The 19,445-nt window shown below is 42.0% G+C and overlaps 2 protein-coding genes across 2 annotated transcripts; both read right to left on the minus strand.

Moving 5' to 3' along the window:
- Positions 1–11,739: 11,739 nt before the first annotated feature.
- Positions 11,740–12,777, minus strand: LOC135406791 (uncharacterized). Its single transcript, XM_064641228.1, has one exon. The coding sequence runs from the start codon at positions 12,775–12,777 to the stop codon at positions 11,758–11,760; it is 1,020 nt and encodes a 339-aa protein (XP_064497298.1). The 3' UTR covers positions 11,740–11,757.
- Positions 12,778–13,049: 272 nt separating this feature from the next.
- On the minus strand, positions 13,050–14,157 carry LOC135406792 (uncharacterized). The gene has a single exon (XM_064641229.1). The coding sequence runs from the start codon at positions 13,918–13,920 to the stop codon at positions 13,051–13,053; it is 870 nt and encodes a 289-aa protein (XP_064497299.1). The 5' UTR covers positions 13,921–14,157; the 3' UTR covers position 13,050.
- Between the last annotated feature and the right edge of the window lie 5,288 nt (positions 14,158–19,445).

The following is a 19,445-nucleotide window of genomic DNA, read 5'->3' on the forward strand; positions in this document are numbered from 1 at the left end:
ATGCAGCTGAGTACAAAACAGCATTAATGCAGCAGGAGTTTTGCTTACGTTGTCAGTATGGGCTATCAAATTTTTTACATTACACTTCAGTCTCTTTTTTCAGAGGGCTTAAACTTCCAAAGAGTGATTTTTTTTTAAGGTATAAATTTTAACAAAACCTTCAAATGCTCACAACTTATCAAGTGTTGACTCTAGTAACACACTGTACAAATGCAAAGTAAATAAAAATGTGTTAAAGAGCGACACTAGTTGCAGTCTCTTTCTAACTGTATCAGTCTTAATTTATTGTTACCTCTTTTTATAAATATGGCTCAGAACAGGCCTATGACTTCATATTCAGCTCAGGTCTGATCCTGGCAAAGTTAAGGGGAAGCTGAGGAAACTCACCTTGAAGCTGACTTGGCCTTCTAGCCCGCCTACATAGGTAAGGCAGTACTTCTGTGCAGAACACACTCTCTCTAGCAGAGCCTGTTGTAGCATATTAATCTGTTCTGGTGAGTGAATGGCTGATATTTTGTTATATTCAGTCAGTCTCCTATTCCTCTGTTTTTAATTCATCTTCCTCCATGATTGCTTTAGATGCAGCCTGCAGAGGCTGAGTGCAAGGATGCTGGGTTCCAGTCCATTGGCTGAAAGTAATTCATTTCACCTTTCTCCATCAGTACAATCATACCCATAGCATTCACATCAGCAGGGTAAGCAGCAGTTAAGTTTGCCACTCCAGGATCTTTATCAGTAATGTTTCAAACTTTAACCTGTAACATTAGAGTAGCAATGGGAAATTACCATGGGAAAAAACCCAAAACAAACACAAAAGGCTGTTCTCACTTCACACAAGTCTCCCCCTTCACTGATGCTCAACTGATTTCAAAATTTCTGCCAGTATTAACCTCTATTCAACACCATTAACTCAAGCCTTACACATTCTTTTCTTACATCACTACCATCAGTATTATGTTTTGTAGCTCTGTGCACATCTTCCAGTTACAGATATTTCTGCCCAGAACTGAACAGTACATGAGAACCCAATGAGAATCCACAGAATATAAGAAACGTCCTCTCAGATAAAGCTTGAAATGGAATACACCCAACTTATTAATGCAGATACAAAAGATTTAGTATTTAAATGTATGCTGCAGACAAAATTTATGGTATAAGGAACTCTACAATTATTTGTAAGTGTCCTAGTTAGGACAGCTGAGACCAGTTCATCATGGTATGGGTGTAACCCAAAACTGTGTATTCTATAGCCTTCCATGCCATTTCCCAGAAACTGTTAGCAGTAGAGGCCTGTGAGATAGGAAGACATTCCTGTCCTCATACTCTTTTATGGAATTCCCCACTCTGAGGGAAGGACTGAGCATTCCTGCCTGAACTGGAGAATATATAAACTTGGAGTTTTGGAACCTTTTCACCACTTGTGGGATCCAGAGGAAGACTGCAGCTCACCTCTCTCAACCAGACTGCAGCTCACCACCCTCGACCGGACTGCAATCACCACTCTTGACCAGACTGCAACAGCTCTCCCACCAACAGGTTTTCCCCTCACTTTTTACTTTGGACTCAGGGGGCCCAAGGAACACCACTGTGTTCATGCCCCAAGGTGCTGGGTTATATATTTGGGTTTTGTGGGTTAAAACCAATTGTCTGTCTGTATAATCGTACTTATTGTATTATTTTATTAAATTGTTATTCTGACTTATAATATCTCTTTTGAGTTGAGTTCATTTCCCCTGCTGGTTTACCTTTAAACCAGCACAATAAGGTTATAAACATTTTTGCACAGACTAATGTGGTGGGTTGACCTTGGCTGACAATTTTATTCTCACTTAAATATTTTAATTTCCAAAACCCAAAGATTTTATCCAGATCACACACTGAACAAACAGTCCTATGCCTAAGGTCAGATGATGTCTAGGTCTCAATGGAAGAGAAAGCTATACGAGGGTTAAAAAACAAGATTGTAGTTAAAATATTGCTACTAACATTGTAATTATATGTAGATTTGAAATGAAAAAAGTTTTAAGAGCCAAACTATAAAATAATAAGGCTGCAAGTGAGGAAAGACGTCACATTACACTTGTACACTAAAGATGTTCCTGTGTAATTTTCCTTAATTTAATAAAAAAGAAGGTGTTCTTAAAGAAAGTAAATGTCAAGCTTGTCTCCCAAAATATCTTTATTGTTAGCTTCCCAACATCTTGGATAAAATAAATCTGACCTGAGATAAATAATCACCAGTATCATATTGGATAGATTGCAGTGCATATGAAATTAAAAAATAAATCATATGTTTAGTCAAGTGGTCCTGTTTATGTTTGCATTATTTTGGATACTGAAAGAGTTTATATATATTTGAAGTGTTTGACGCATTTTCATTTTTATATTTACATATCCACATTTACAGACTTCCTTCAAAGAATAATAATTCCCTACTGTCCATTAGCTATGTATTTATTACAGAGTTATTATTACATATCCTGAAAAATTAATTAATCCATACAGTAAAGTCTTAGTTAAGGCATAAAGCTTTTTATTACAAGTAATTAACATAGCAAAGGGGCCCAGATGTCTGAACAGTGTTTTGTGGATTACATACCATACACAGTAATCACCTGCTAATGGATTGCCTCATCTTACACAATTTTTTAAATGCACTGCAAACTTTGGGTTTGTTTATTTTAGCTGGGAAAAGCTTCAAAACCTTTAGAGTCTGTTGATAACACTTTAAAGGAATCAGTAAGGAATGAGGATCTAGTTAATACAGTCTGTGGGATTTACAAAAGACTTCCCACCAAGTCTCCTAAAGGCTTTTAAAAGAAACCTTAAGCCTTAAGAGAAGTCTTAAGCCTGAAAGAATCACTTAAGAGCAAAGTCTGATAAATAATTAACAGACAGGAAATGGGAGAGGGGAGTATGAGTTAATGGTTAACTCCTGCAATGGAGGAAAGTTGCCACTACAGTTCTGCAGAGATCCATGCTAGGACCTGGGCAATCCAGTACATTCCTGAACGTAACTCTGTGAAAAAAAGAAGGATAACCCTGAGAAGAGGGAGGCGAGCAACCTTGCTGATGGTTCTAAGTTAGACAGGCTAGTAAGAATGTGGACTGTCAGAAGAATTGTGCCAGGACTTTATGGGACTGAATGACAAAATAAAAGCATGATGGAATTAAACATACACAAATACTTGAAATCCATGCAGTAAAAAAAAGAGAAGAAGGATTTTAAATACTGCAACATGAGGACCCTGACTCATGTGTTTATTAAACATCATGTATGCCTCATTTCTTGTGGGACAGACACCTATTTCATTCTTTAAGTTACTCTAGTTTTGAAGATGTTCTTGGTGTTGCTTCAAACTGTGTTAGTCAACACAGGCAGGCACCCAGGACAACCACAAACTCTTGGAACAAAAAGAATAAATTTATTCCCACTACCTTTCTAACCAGGGGAACCCCAAAGCATCACATGGGCCGAAGCACCCAAGTGGAGATGACCCATGCAGGAGGATCACTGATCTGCTCTTCACAGAGGCTTATCAAGAGTTATTCCCAACTGCAAAGTTGCTTGGGTGATTTACAATCCTCCTCAACAGTGTTTCGATTTTTAATCCATTCCTCCCAACACAAACCCAACAGGAGAGCTTGAATCTTGGCTACGTGACTAAAAGCGTATTTATGTACCCACCATACCTGTATACCATGTGTGGGTTTTTTAGTTAGGCAAATTAACATTTTGTGTTACAAAAACATATTGTGCTTACTGATTAAAAACAAACAAACCAACCAACCAACAACAAACAAACAACTACCCCACAACTAAGTGCAAGAGGTACACTCACTGGGTTTGCTAACATAGCAATAACTCCATCTAATAGCTCCGGTTGTAAACAGCAGCTCGAAAGGAGATTTTGTAGCAAGACAATTCTCTTGACACCGTAAGGGGGAGCCAAAACACCAAAACAGGAGTGAAAAACCTGCTAAACCATAACTAATGTATATATTCTGTACAATGAAAAGCAGTGGGATGGTTTTAATGATAACTACACATAAGCTGCCGAAGAATGAATCCAGAAAATAGATAAGCAGTTGTAGTTAATATATACAGATCATAAACATGGTGAGTTCCCTCATTTTTGCCTTCACTAGATATTAAAGGCTCCTGAAAATTTTTATTCTTTGACTATAGATTTCACCACCAGTGCAGACTAACGTACATTTTTTCTACACTCTACAAAAGCATTGATTCAAATGTAAAAAAGCGACAAAAGCTTTGGTGTCTCATGAAAGAGCTATTTTTGATAAACACTTAAAAACTGGTAAACTTACATGACAGTTTAGTGTGCTTTAATCTGCACAAGCTTAAACTTACCCTTAGGAATATTTTGCAGTATTTCAACACTAATTTTGTCTGCATGAACTTGGGATTAAGACTCTCACAAAAGTATGGAGAGAGACTAACTTGGACACAGAGAGCAGAATTTGTCAGAGGCCCCCAGTTTGTCTTTCCATCGAAGGAAAAATACTAATGTACCTCTTCAACCAAGTATATTTTTAGAAGTAGCTTATAGTAAAATATTTGACACATTTAGCATTGAATGGAAATCTCACCTGTACTACCTGCTTCTCTAAGAAATCTTTGTCTAATATCTCCCTCAAAGCATCAAGCATTTACCTTTTCATTGATAAGGAACCCCTGGGGCTACATAAAGGCCAGGACCCCACTCCTGTGTGGCAGTGGGCAAAAAACCCTGGCTGCATTTGGGTGTATCACCACTCAAGTAGCCACGGACACATGATATTTTTCCATGGCTCAGTTGTGACTAAGATAGAAAACAGGCATTGTACGAACTCAAGGTCTCTATACAGTGTGTCTCTTTCAAAGTAAACCACACTCTGTAACAGCAGTGACCCAGCGTGTCCAGAAGATATTCAGGTTACTGTGGAAAGCAACTGAATGGAAAACCTCCAGGGTTTCGGAAAAAAGGCATAGGGCCTCTAATACAGTGTTAGCATATGCTTGTTCTTCTTAAAAATGATTTGTGGAATATTTTATAGACACTATGACCCACTATAATAAAATGCTGACATAACTTGGACAAAAGCTGTACACAAATGGCCTGCATCTCTCATACTTTTGATATAGTTTACTGTTCATTAGGAATTCACTGTCACCAATACTGAAATAGACCTTGTAAGAAAATAATTGCCTTCTGCTGTCCATGAACAGAGAAAAAAATCTAGAGGTTCAATTTCAGTGTATAAAAAAATGTATATATGCATAAGAAATTACATTTATCTTCCTACCTGCTATTTCCACAAAGAACAACAGCAGTAGTCAAGTATTTATTGTCTCTTACGACATCATCTACATCAGAAAAAAAAAATCTACATAGTTCTGGTGAAAGGATAGGTTAAACATCATCGCAGGCATATGTGACCTTATTACAATTTCCTATTAAAATGAACAATCATACAAAAAACCAAACAATTAAAAAAATTAGTTCCAATTTTACACACTGTAGAAGGAACAGTGTCCTAGACAAGTTAGAGTGCAATTAGATGGTTAGGGAGCTGGCAGTTATGCCCTGTGAAGAGGTGCTAATGTACAAGAGGGAGGCTGGTTTCTTCACAGAGAAAGCTAATGGTAAGAGAAAGGTGATCTCAGATTCCTCCTGGCAACGTGGAGCAGAAGGATAAAAGGCAGCAGCAAAAGGTTGCAGCAAGGAAAATTCCACCCTCTATCATGAGCTGGTCAGATAGAGAATGTTTGTCAAAATTAGAATATAGATGAGAAGGAGCAAGAACAGGGATGTTCTTGCTCTACCACGAATAGCAACTTAAGATGTATCTTGAACAAGATTCTTAGCAACTATTGACTCTGCCAACAAACATTTTACATCGTTTTCAGTTCCTAGGATATTCTTGAGGCAGATGTACTTATTTGCATAGTCAATATCACATAGTCAACATCTAATTAGTTATATTATGCTTTATATAATAAAATCAATCTATTTTCTTATCCACTCATCTCAGTATTTCTCCTCAAGATATTTTGGAACTGATATGTGAATTGTTACCTTAAGATGGAAAGCCAATGGCATTATGGATCCTGATTTATCTGAGTGCAGATAGTGTTGAAGTACAATAAGTATTAAATTCTTGCCAATCATAGTTTTTAAATGTTAAAAAACAACACTGTGGCCATGTATAGGGAGCAGATAGGAAGTAATTTATAGAACTTGAGTTTATGAAATGTTGAATTTTCAATAGTAGGAAAGTGGAAAGCATTACAGAGAGTTGGAAGGGAAGACAGGGTATCAAAGAAAGGTGGAAGAACTCTTCAGGTCAGAAAGGAGTTCACACACATCTCTCATAATGGGAATCACAGAGCTGAGAGAAAAGGGAGGGAGGAAAAAACAGCAGAAGGAATCACACCCATATACACAAATAAGTGAAGCAGTAACTGAGAGGCTGCAGGTTACTCTTTTGTAACCTTTGAGAAATACAAAACATAACCACACAACTGTGTGTAATTCTGCACAAAAAGGAAATTTTGCTTTTGTATAAGGCAACAAATGTGGTGGATACTTACCTAGCTTTCTGTGTTTGACAGTACATGAACCCAGTGCAGCTAGAGTTGTCTAATTTTATTACATATATATTGTAGATCTTTACTGAAGCATGTGCTATTTGCCTAATAGATGTAGACAGCTGCAATCTCAGTTACTACAAATTCATATTACTGTTCTATCCTGTCATTATGTCCAAACATGAATTAGAGGCCACCCTAAGCCTTAGCAAACCTAGCTACGAGCAGCTGACATTCTTTTCTCGTTGAGAAGAAAAAATGAGTCAAAGCCTTCTCACTTTTGCAGTAAATTATTTTCCCCTAAACATGGAAAAGACAGATCAAAGCACCTTTTCCACCTTGTATCTCCTATTCTTCTGAAGTATCAAATAAATATGCTTTCCTTTTTTCCTTTAGATACTGCTGCCACTTCATATTTGAGAAGTGAGGTTTCTCTTTCTTCCTTGACTAAAAATTGTTCTCCAATGAGCAAGCAAAGAAACAATTCAATCAGGATAAAGAGCATGCTTTATTTTTTTTTAAGTTTTTTATTTGTTACTTTTCTACTGATAATGTTCTAAATCGGGAATAAAAAAAAAAATCTTAAAAAACTAATGAACAGAAAGGATTTTATGAATAGGAGCACTAAAAGAAAATTTGTTTATTAGGAAGTCACCTAAACTAGTATGCTCCATTACACTTTTACACCTTAAGAGAAATCTCTAGGGTGTGGAGTATTTTTTGAGTAATGAATAACTGATCCAAAAAGAACCTGGAATTCTTGGCTACTCATTCTAGCTCTGATGAGTGTACAGCTTGCCTTTCTTAAAAATTTCTTCTTTATAAATAAAGCACAAGTGCAAATATATATAAATAATTTTTCAGTTATATTGTGTTAAATTATTAATTTCTCATCTATTTGCATGACCTATATAATGTCCTCACTGAAATACAAGAAGGCAAAGGAAACCTTTAATTTAGGTGATTCTTCTAACAACCTACTATTTACACAGTGATCTCAGCTGCAAGGAACAAACCCTTCTTTTAGTTTAATACTCAAAGTTTAAACCCACAGTCGGATTTAGTGGCGGGTGAAAAGTTCTTGATTGAGCTAAAGGAACTTATCTTTTACGTATTTATCTGTCTCTTTTCCCATGATAACCATGGACCCATTTTATCCATTAATACTGCCAAAGTGCAGGTATCACTCATGAACACCCACGAATGAAGAACAAAATTACACATGTACGAAAAGTAATACTACATTCTGATGGCACTCGGGAGAGCAGCATCAATGTGAGGTCTCCCCAGAATTTACACAATATCACTGAGTACTGATCTGCTATCTAACTGAAACACCTGAACAACTGAGCAAGTTTTATTTGACACGATCATCCCTTCTGATTAATCTCTGTTAAACAAAACATGAGACAACAGTGTTTGGTGCAATATGATTTGAGTATCTGATTCTGACCTATTGTGTAGAATCTATCAAACTGTTACTTTTGCTTTTTCTCAAGTTCTCTTTTTAACTCTGGTTTTTATAGTTAAAGTTAGTGTATTTAAAATTTAAAGCTATTTTATGACTATTTAGATTTTCTACAGTGTGTATGAGCTCTTTATGATCCACTTAAGAGCTACAGTGAGGTTTGCTTGGATATTTCCATCCATTTACCCATGTATTGGCATGAACATCAAAATGCCAAAATGTATTTACTGAGAGGAACTTGTTATCTTTTACTGATGCACACAAAATGATAGAAACTTAGAATGCCAGAAGACACCACCAGAATAATTTCATTTCCATGTTTACGAGCTAAACCTAGAAGCATGGCTCTCTTCCCTCTCACATGCTACACAGCTGATATATCCCAAGTATAATCTCAGCTCTTCAATTTACCAGCAGTTGTGGTCACTTCAAAGCAAAATAAATAATTTCAGAAGTGCCATACACAAAGTCAATGGGCTATTTAAAAAAATGCTGCAAGTACAGAGGTAAGGACCTAGACACATATACAGAACTGAGCAATGAAAATACCTCCTCTGAATTAAGGTTACATCATAAAAGCTTAGATCTGTAGAGACATATTGATAACAAAGCTTATCAAGAATATAGGGCATTGCATTAAATTACATCAACACTGGCATAGCAGATATCTATATTGGATTGGTGTTAACTGATTTTGAGGTTATACATAACAGACATAACCCTTCTACATATTCATTGTCAAAAAACATTACTCCTGCTCCAGACAAATACATCCAAAATGTTTTGCACAGCTCACTTTACTGAGTTTCAACAGGGAACAGAGTACCTTTACAGCAGAAATTATCAAAATGTCATTTTGCTTTCACCAAAGCTATATGCCTTTAGTTTTCATCAAAGAAAAGGGAGATTGTTTATTGCACATTTTGCATCACCTAAAAAACCTTGCAAATTACATCCAGAGAGCTTGTTTCATGAATGTAATTATTTTCTTTATTCTGCAGGAAAAGGAAATCGTTTACAACATCCATAGTAAAAGGATAAGGTAGGAAAGGGTTCTTCTTGCCCTTCTTGAAGATAGGAGTGACATTTGCTTTCCTCCAGTACTTGGGCACTTCCCATAGTTGTTGTGATGTATCAAAGATTGTTGAAAGAGGCCTCACAGCTGCCAGCTCCCTCAGCACTGAATGGGTGCATCCCATCAGGGTGCATGGCCTTCATTATTTCCATTTTGCTTAAGTATTCCTCCTCCACCAATGCCAAATCCCTTCTAACCTCAACCATGCCATGATTCTGTGTTCTCTCCAAAAAGCCAGAGAAGCTTTTTAAGTCATAAGAGCACTACATTCAGAGAAGGAAACAGATCATGATTGTGTAGTAAAGGCCATGGTAAAAGGAGATAAGGAAGCAGAGACAGTGATCAATATTACTGAAGATACAGTGGGGAATGCAAATACTGGAGAGGTTCTGCTCTTTATGAGATTGTTGAAGATGGCTGTTAGTCCTCCTGCAGGAGGAGGGTTCAGTCTACTGTTCACAGTTTATAGCAGTTTACTAGTGCAGAACTCAGGATACAATCCTTTACTGAATGGAGAACTCTGTAGAGCCAGAGGGGACACCGCAAGCAGATGCTACTGCTCTGACAAAAGAAGCAGGTCAAGAAACTGATCAAGCAACAGTTCAAGGACCACTTTTGGAGAAAAGAATAGGATGAAAAGTGAAAAATGTGAAGGATAAGGGAAATAAAAAACTTGCACGTGAAAAGCACAGTTGAGGAGTTCACAAGTATAGTGAGAGAAAATGACCCCGAGAAAACTATCATAACTCAGTGACTGCTGCACAGATGACTACAGCCTTTTGTGTAGCTGATAAGCAGTGAGACAGAGAGTGAGAAAAAGAAAAAATTGATGAGGAGTCCAAGTGTAGAGATGGTCTGTGAAGGAAAAGTGATGGACACAATGAGACCTCCTAATAAGAAAAAGCAAAAGAAGAAACACTGGAAACCATTGCAGTCTACAGCTTCCTCACAAGGGGAAGCAGAGGGCAGGCACTGATCTCTCCTCTCTGGTGACCAGTGACATGATTTGAGGGAACAGCATGAAGCTATGTCAGGGGAGGTTTAGGTTGGATATTAGGAAAAGGTTCTTCACCCAGAGGTGAAGAGGCACTGGAACAGCCTCCACAGGGAAGTGGGCACTGCACCAAGCCTGTAAGAGTTCAAGAAATTTTTGGACAATAGCTGGCAAGCAGGTTTCGAGGCACTGCTGGAGAATATTTTGTTATTGCATGGCAGTTCACAGGAAGAATAGCTCTGGGTAACCAAGAACACACAGCTTCCCAGAGGAAACAAAGATGGAATGGATGAATTTTGGTGCAGTAACTGTAAAATGGCATCATGTTCAGCACATAAAGCAGGAAGAGGGAGGAGGACATGCAGTTATGGTGTTTGTCTTCCCAAGTAACCATTACACATGATGGAGTGTGTAATGGTTTCCTGGGAATGGCTGAACACCTGTCTGGCCATGGGAAGCAGTGAACGAATTCCTTGTTTTGTTTTCCTCCTGTGCACAGCTTTTGCTTTACCTATTAAACTGTCTTTACCTGTACCCAGGAGTTTTCCAACTTTTACTCTTGCAATTCTCTCCCCCTTGCCCCTGACAGAGGAATGGGACGACAGCTGCGTGGCATTTGGTTGCTGCCTGTGGTTAAACCACAACACCGCCCCATCCACTGCCCCTGGCACTTGCCCACAGTGCCAGGTCCCTCTTTGCTTCCCAAGTCTGCTATGCCTCTGGAAGCTGGTGCACCTGGACAGCTGTTGCACTGGTGCTCCTCAAAAACACCTCTGTGGGAGCCTCATCCCATAGATGCAGGAAGGAGCTGTAGTTGTTGTCCCTTCAGAGCAGTGTACAAGGGCTGCAGAAGACAACCTTCTCACTGCTCCAAGAAGACCAGGATCCATCACCACATGGAATGTGCGGTGCCATCAATTGTTCTCTTCAGTGAGAAAGAGAGGAAAGGTAGTGGGAAGAGAAAGTGGAAAAGAGAGAGAGGAAAGGAAGAAGGGAAGGAGGGAAGAGGGGGGGAGGAATCATTCCGTAAGCCAGATACTTCCTGACTTCGAGAGTCAGCCAAGGGCTCAGCTAAGAAGTGTCTTCTGTGAAGCACATTTCTTCATGCAGGTGTAGCTCTTCAGGGAGCATCAAGGCCACTTTTTCTTTTGCCAGAGCTAATCTGCTCTGAGTGCTGTGACCAGCCACAGTGCTCTGGTTATCCCTAAAAAGTGGTGTTTGGATTCAGAGAAGCTAGGCTCTGAAGCCCCAGTTCCCTGTACCCTGGAAGGGCCATTGTCCTTTCAGTGACTTGGCCTGTCATGACTGGCTAGGGTAGGAGCTGTCCCTCCTGTTCCCTTGGCCACAGAGAAAGGCATTGCAGGGAGCAGCATGTTCATTCTGTCTGTACACAGACACCATCAGCCTTTATTTGTCACGTTCTCCTATGTAAATCCACTGCTCCTTTTTCATTCAGAACCTCTTCATTTGTTGTGGTTGCAGCAAGATTTCCTGCAGGAGAAGGTACTGCTGACAGGACCCTGGGGGGTCTGCAGAGCCTTGGACTGTGGAGGGTCATAAGGTCAGGGACAGGCCACAGGATAAGGGGGAGAAGGCAGCACCAGCAACTCTTTCAGGGAAATAGCAATTTATTTCCTTTCTCTTGAATAAATACTTGCTGGAGCCCTGCTAGTGCTGCTGCCAGAGCGGCTCCTTGCACAGCTGTGGGAGTCCTGGTGGGCAGGAGCCCTTCTCTTCCGGGGGTGTTGGGACCCCCCATGTGAGCAGACCCTGCCTTGGCTGGAAGTGGAGGCTCTGCAGTTGCTGCCCTGGGCAGAAGAACCTGCTGCCTCTACCTCCCCCAGCTCCTCCTGCAGCTGCACTTGCTCTGCAGACAAGGACACAGAGAGGGGACAGCCAGTATCCCTGCAGAAGGTGGCTTGTGAGGTGCTGGGTTGGTTCTCTGTATCAGAGCCAGCAAGGCTGCTCACAGGGGCCATAGAGGAGGCAGGACTTTCCCCCCAGAAGCTACTGGAGCTGGCTGCAGAGCTATTGGTCTCCCTGCCAGCGTGGAATCTCAGTAGTCTCTGGGCCTCTGTGCTGCACCTGTACATGATGACATTGATAAGGCCATAGACCAGTGGTGCTGTATATCCCTCAAGGACAGGCTGCAGCATCTGGAACAAGACCTTCCCATCCAGACCACAGAGGCACAGGACCTGCAGGATGCAGCCTTCTGCATTCTTTGCCAGCCACCATTGGGACCCATATATTGCTTCCAGTCTTTGACATAGCCAGGGCAGCACAGGGTCCAGAAGATGCTTTTGTCCTTGGAAGAGTTCTGCCCAGACCTCAGGCAGGAGGCCACCCACAGCCTCTGGCCATCCAGCTCTCTGCTGAGCTGGGGACAGTGTCCCATGTGGAAAAGATGGTGGGAATGGCGCAGGGCCATGGGGACTGTTTTCGGCCCTGTGGCTGGGAGCTGTTCCTGCCTGGCTGCAGACCTCTGGTAACTCTTTGGAGGGAGTGACAAGACACTGTAGATAGTCATCTTCTTCACGTACAGAAAACCTGACAATCAATATCGTTCTGCTGCAGACTGGGCACACTGGTTTCCTGTCTGTCCAATGCATGATGCAGCCCAGGCAGAACTGGTGGCCACAGGGCATCGCATAAGCAGCATCCTCGTGACCATCATGGCAAATGGGGCAGCTCCACTCTGTCTCTGTGGGCCTGTCTGTACTCCATGAAGAGTGCTGGGGCCTGGAGGCCCTCCCTTCTGGGAGGTGCTGGGGCCCTCTAGGTGAGTGTTCCCAGCCCTGACAAGGAGTAGCAGGATTGCAGCTGCTCTTGTGGGAAGAGGAACTTGCCACCACTGCCTCCCCCTGCTCCTCCTGGGGCTGCACCTGCTCTGTAGGGATGGGCACAGATGGGTGGATGATTCAGAGGGCACAGAGGGCAGCTTCTGTTGTGCTGGGTTGGTCCTCCATGTTGGAGCCTGCAGGGCTGCTGGCAGGGCTTGGGGGCCAAGTGGAAGTGCCTCCTTGGGAGCTGGTGGAGCAGGAGCTGGCCTCAGGGCTGTTGTCCTCCTCCCCAGCAGCATGGGAGTGCAGCAGCCTCTGGGCCTCCTCGCTGCACTGACCCACAATGATGCTGATGATGCCATCAACCAGCTGTTCTGTACATTGCTCAAGGAGAGGCTGCAGCATCTGGAGCATGACCTCCTTGTCTGGACCCCAGAGGCACAGGGTGTACAAGATGCTCTTCTCTGCTCTCACTGCCAGCCACCATCGGGACCCAAATATTGCCTCCAGCCTCTGGCACAGCCAGGGCAGCACAGGGTCAAGGAGATGCTCCTTTCTTTTGAAGAGTTGTGCCCAGACCTTGGGCAGGAGGCCAGCCACGGCCCCAGTCCCTGCAGCCCCCTGCTCAGCTGGGGAGAGTGTCCACTGTGGAGAAGAGGGAGGGGACCCTGCAGGGCGATGGCAGCTGTTTCCATCCAGGAGGCCAAGAGCTCCTTCTGCTTGGCTGCTGCCCTCTGGTGATTCTTCAGGGAGTGTGATGACACACTCCAGATACTTTTGTTCCTGCAGAGAAAACCTGACAGACTCTATCAGTCTTCTGCACAGTGGGCACTCTGGTTTCTTCTCGGCCCAACGCAGGATGCAGCCCATGCAGAATTTGTGGCCACAGGGTATCACATAAGAGACACCCTCTTGCTCATCATGGCAGATAGGGCAGCTCCACTCTGTCCCCATGACCCTGTCTGTTCTCCTTGGCAACTCAAAGAGTCCTGAGAAGCTGCTCCCCATCGCTGACACTACCAAATGCTTTCACACACTGCAATGAAATGGAGAAAACATGGTCCCTTGCTGTCCTGGGGAGCCCCTGCAGGGCTGGAGGAACAGTGGCAATGGCTCTGCAACTGGCACCAGGAGCTGATGATGGCAGGCCCCAGCACACCCCCTGGCACCAGGAGAAGCCTCTCTCAGCCCTGCAGATTTCACAGACATGCTTGGCAGAAGTTCAGATGCAAGATTGAATCAGGTTCTGCCGGTACCTAAAGCAGTGATAGATGTGAAGTCACAATCTACTCCTGGTGACATCACAGTCCACTGCCAGGTCTTTTTACCCACCCTGATTAAATGAACTCGAATTGGTCTTCAGGTTGCACTGCACATTATTAAACAAACAAACAATCAAAATGTATGGCATTCCCTTCAGATGGGGATGTGATTCTTTAGATATGATATTTTCCTGCTGACAGGTGATCTGGACAGCAGTAGGGTCTATGCTTGCAAGTACTTTCACATGTAATTTGGTTCTAGAATTTGGTCAAGTGCCACAAAGCTTTATACAGAGTTTTTCAAGCAATGGCCAACTAAGTTTTCAAACTGGATTGCAAATGAATGTTGTGTTCACCAGAGAAATCTTCTACAGCAAACTTGACATCACTCTCTTCTTTTTAAAAGCAAACTAAACAAAGGCTTAGGATCAATTGGTGCTCTGTGGGAGAGCAGCATCAAAAAGGCTGCCTGGACCAGGCAGGGTTGGGGAAATAGGTGATGGCTCTGGAATAGGCACCCAGAGTTACTGACGGCTGCTCCGAATGCACCATCCAGCACCAGGAGAAGCCTTGCTTTATTTTTTCAGTATTTTATCAATTTACTCTTTCTTATGCTAATTTCACCTTCAATACATATCCTCTCCTTCTTTTGATGTTTCTACTTCTTTCTTTCTTTGCACCTTCCCCTCCCTGATTGTCAGTTGAGCTATTTCCAGATGCCTTAGGGTCCTTTTTTTCAACCAACTGGTACCCAACCTGCCAACATCACAATAATTGTCTTTATTTTGCCCCAACTGCCTTTTTTTCAGGCCATCATCATAGCCTGTGGGTAAAGACTGACAAAGTGATTTCCTAAGGATTGCAGGGCAATGATGAACTGCCAGCCAGACCTGTTCTCCTTCAGGCAAAACTTCTTTGAAGGGACTTTAGAATTCCCATCATGGAAATGAAAAGATGTTGATGCAGATCAGGCTGTGAGTGGATTTGGAAGGGGATAGGAAGCTCAGCTTGTAAAATGGGACACAAGAACCTTTCTTGCCACCAGAATTTTGGCATCACGTTAGCAATGTTCCACACTGGCCAGGTATTCCTACGAGAAGAGCTTCATCACCCCCTCATTTGCACACTTGTCCTGTTACTGGCACGCAGCCTGCTGTGCCCAGCTGGGAGAGGAAGTCACTGCCAGGCACACTGGGGAGAGGGGACTTCTCCTCCTCACCTGTCTGTATGCCGACACTCCGTAGTGGGGTCCCAGGCTCTGAGGATGCTCCTTCTGGATGGACAAAGCTCAGGATGGCCCTTGTGGCACTGGGACCAAGCAGGGGTACCTGGGGGCTGCTACCAGAGACCAACGCTGCTCCCAGCACTCTCCCAGCCCTTCAAGAGGCCACTCTGCTGGCAGCATTATCAGGGCTCCAGCAAGTCTTTATTCAAGAAAAAGGAGATATGAAGATATTTTAGACAAGTTTGTCAGGTTTGTTATACCTTAGTCATTACAGCATTATCAAAACTGGAGGATAAGTCAAGACATAGTTAAAAAATACACAAGAATATGTACTATAAGTATTTCCATCCAAAATACAATGCTTCTTGCAGATCCTTCCTCATGCAGCAAGGAAATGGACTAGACTTAGGCTGCAGTTCAGCTGTTGCTTCCAGCCAATTTGAATGGAAGTTGCTGCCAAGAGGGCAATTTGACACTCTCATTGCCCCTTCATTCCTGGCTGACTGTCACACCTCTTCTTTCTTCTAATGCTCATGCTCAGCAAAGCTGTGGCCTGAGTACTGCTCAAGCTGAAGAAAACATTTTTGGTCAGATTCAGGTTTCACGTGGATTCTGCCCCCTGGTCCAGCTCACCACAGGGCTGAACAAGTCCTGCAGAACAGCAGAGCAACCGAAGGAAGCCACCACCCTTCAGTGAAAGCCCAAGTGTTTATGTCGCCTTAGAGAAACTGTTGACCTGCAGCCCAAGGGCAGGTCTGCATCCCATTACAGACAGAGGCCCTAAAACTCCTGTTATTAGAGTCACTCTCTCAGCAATCCAGTGACTAATTCTATATATAAAGAGGAGGAGCTCAAGGCACCAGAGACAGAGACTCATCATCTCAGCCACGAGTCAGTTGATACGTGAGAGACCCAGTCTTTAGCCGTGACTTCAAACCTGGCTGAACAAGAATTAAACTCTAGGGAGCCCCAAATATAAGTGGCCCACTGCAGACTTGCACACCTCCTTTCTTATTCATTCTGAAAAAAAAAAGTTGGAAAAAAAAGGCAAAATTGCAACCCTTTCCTTGCCAGCAAACACATGCATGTAAGTTAGCACAGCTAACCCCAAAGGGCAGCAGAATAGACCCTGACAGTCTTGCCTATACCAGCTGAACCACCCAAAGTTCAAGCATGTCTAGTTTTCACTTGAACTCTGATTTCTTTCATTCTTATCTGAGAGGCTTTATGCTCCAGTTCTTATGAAAAGAAATAAAAAATTGATGCCACTCCAGCAAACCAACTACTCTAGAGCTTTTCTGCTTCTCTGAATTTTAATAGAATAATTTCCAGTTATTTTCTTCAGCAACACATAAGAAATACAAATTATGCATCTTCCTAAAGCAATGAAGTTCATGAAAATATTGAAGTTTAACAGGACTCAGTTTAACACTTACACATGACAAGAGGACCTGAGGACAAAATTGCAACTGGCTTTGCAGGAAGTCCTGGCCACAGGCTTAGGCTTTATACACATGTATCTGGTGTCACTCCATTTCACATCCCACAAAAAAACAGGTTTTTCCCAAAAATTTTGTTTTCAAACCCCAATCCTACCACAAATAAAGATGAGCTTCTGGGCAATCATATAACTCTGTCTCCAAAGCTGTATTTTTTTGCTCTATCCCCCTTACAATCAGTGCCTGTGTTGGCTGTAAAAATCAGATTTGTTACTTGGTGTGCAACAGGCCAATAATTACACACTTGAGAGAGAAACATTGATTTTTTTATTCATTCCAGAGTTGCACAAGCCTGGGTGTTCCATAGATCAAGCACACTGCTCCAGACTTTCCATGCCACTGTTTAGACACAGAATTTTAGTGCTTGTAACTTCCCAAGTATAGTCCCTCTATTATGACTGGTTAATAATTTCCATACAAATTACATGATCCCACCTAATTTCTATGCATGCTCAGGGGAAGGGTCTTCACCCAGGCAGGGGCCTTTTCGACTTGTAGGCGTGATTTTTAGTATTGTAATGAAGATAGTTCAGCTTTAGGATACACGGACCTTGAGTCTTTTGCCAAGTTGGCAATATATCTTGGTTTACTGTTAGCTCCAGGATGTCCCTGACCAAGGAATGTTAGCTGCTATCTGTTCCACCAATTAAGTCTCCTTTGTTGCTGACTAGGTTTGAAAGTATACAAAGATCAAATATCGAAGAACTTCTTAAGAGAATTTTGATATATTCCACATTTTGCAGCACGTAGAGTCAAAATTTCCTGATTCTCAACATCAAAATAAATTATAACCACAGTGGTAATGTTATCTATTATCAGTTCTCTTACCTTACTCAGATTTCTTCCCAAGAAGATAAACCAGAAAAACAAACTCCAAAGCCTTTTCAAGACACAAATACCAAGGCAGCATCATAATTCTGCCATCCTGATTTCATCAGGAATCACATGTCCATAAGGACTGGAAAACAGCTTTGTACAGACACAGCCTAAAAACATCAGAGTCTAAAATTAAGCTGCAAATGTAGCATGTGGTGTGGGAGACTGATTGAGAACCACTAGACCTATATCAATGCCCATCTGCATGATAAATGCTTTCCCTGCTCTTCCAGTGCAAGGGGGGTATGATTTTACATTGGCATTTACAACATGTATTCAAATAGTCTCTAAAATCACCTTTCTATTGTGAAGTAAAGATTTCCATCTCTAAGATTTCTACTTAGTACCAACTATTCAGTATTTACTTTTGTCCACCTGTTTACAAGCACTGTAATTTCCCAAACCCATTTTTTAAATGGCCACCTTTCCCCAGGCCATACAGAGAACCATTAATCAAAAAAATTAATTGTTTTTTCCTCTGTTTTTTTTTCCTGTTATTAGTACATAACCTCTTTCGGTGACCCTTTTAAAATATTTTTCTTGTTTAATGAGAGAGTGCCACAAGGGCAAGCATGTATTAATATTAGAGAACCAATAAAAAAAATCAAAATCATATTCATCATATTACCTATCATCTTTTTCCCTTTCTGGCAGTTGCACCAGGAGTGATGTCAGCAGGACTGAGCAGTAACTGAGGGAGAGGTAAATGCGGCAGTGGGAGATCACAACCACCGACTCAGCTGAAAATCTTTCCAACTCTCTTGTGCAGAAATTCTCTCCAGGCTTCAGCCCAAGTTTTCTGAATTCTTCAAAATTCACTATATTGTCTGCTTTGGGCAATTTAGTTTGTATTTTTTTCTATCCAAATTCTGGCAATTACCACATTATGGTGCTTCTGGCCCCTCTGCAATCTCCAGGAGAGGCTAAGACAACAGCAGGAGCAGCCACAGTGGGTGGTGAGGGCAGCATATGCCCAGGGAAGCGAACAACTGAGGCACTTTGATGAACTAAGGCAAGTAAAGCAGCATCAGGAATTCCAAGAATTGGAAACTCACTGGCTGTTTTTCTTATATTAATTGTCCTATTATAGTTCGTCTTTCAGGGTGAATCTCTGGCTATTGTTGAGGTTTCACTGGTTAGAAAAATACTCTATTTGTGACAGTTACAGGTTTTTTAGCTTATTTTAAAAGTAACTTGCTGTGTGTTTGTTCATATTTTGTTTTATGCATGTTTGGAATACAGGTCTTCTGGTTATATGTGTATTATAGCTCAAAAGACACTTAGGGACAGCAAGAGAAGTTGAAGGAAGAACACTTACACAGAGCAAAGGTCTGAGACTTTAAAGACTTGCTTTTCATAAAAGCCAGTGACTACTGGGTTGGAACAGGAAGGACGGATTGATTTATTTGCATTTACATGGCACCCCTGGAGAGAGGTTGTATTTTCTGATGCTGTCCTGAGCACCTGCTGCATTGTTGTGGAAAGGCACTATGTTATTTAAGCGTTTTGTTTCTCTCCCGTCTTTTTCTCCTCAGGTATTGAACCTAAAACTGAGTGAGGCAGAGCAGCAGAGGCAACGCCAGGAGGAGCTGGAGCATTTGCATAAGGAAGAGGGCCAGGAAAGATTGTGTTGCCTTTTTCCAATCCAGGAAGAACTGCTGCAGTTTAAAA

Source organism: Pseudopipra pipra, chromosome Z (genome assembly GCF_036250125.1).
Source record: "Pseudopipra pipra isolate bDixPip1 chromosome Z, bDixPip1.hap1, whole genome shotgun sequence".
NCBI lineage: Eukaryota > Metazoa > Chordata > Aves > Passeriformes > Pipridae > Pseudopipra > Pseudopipra pipra.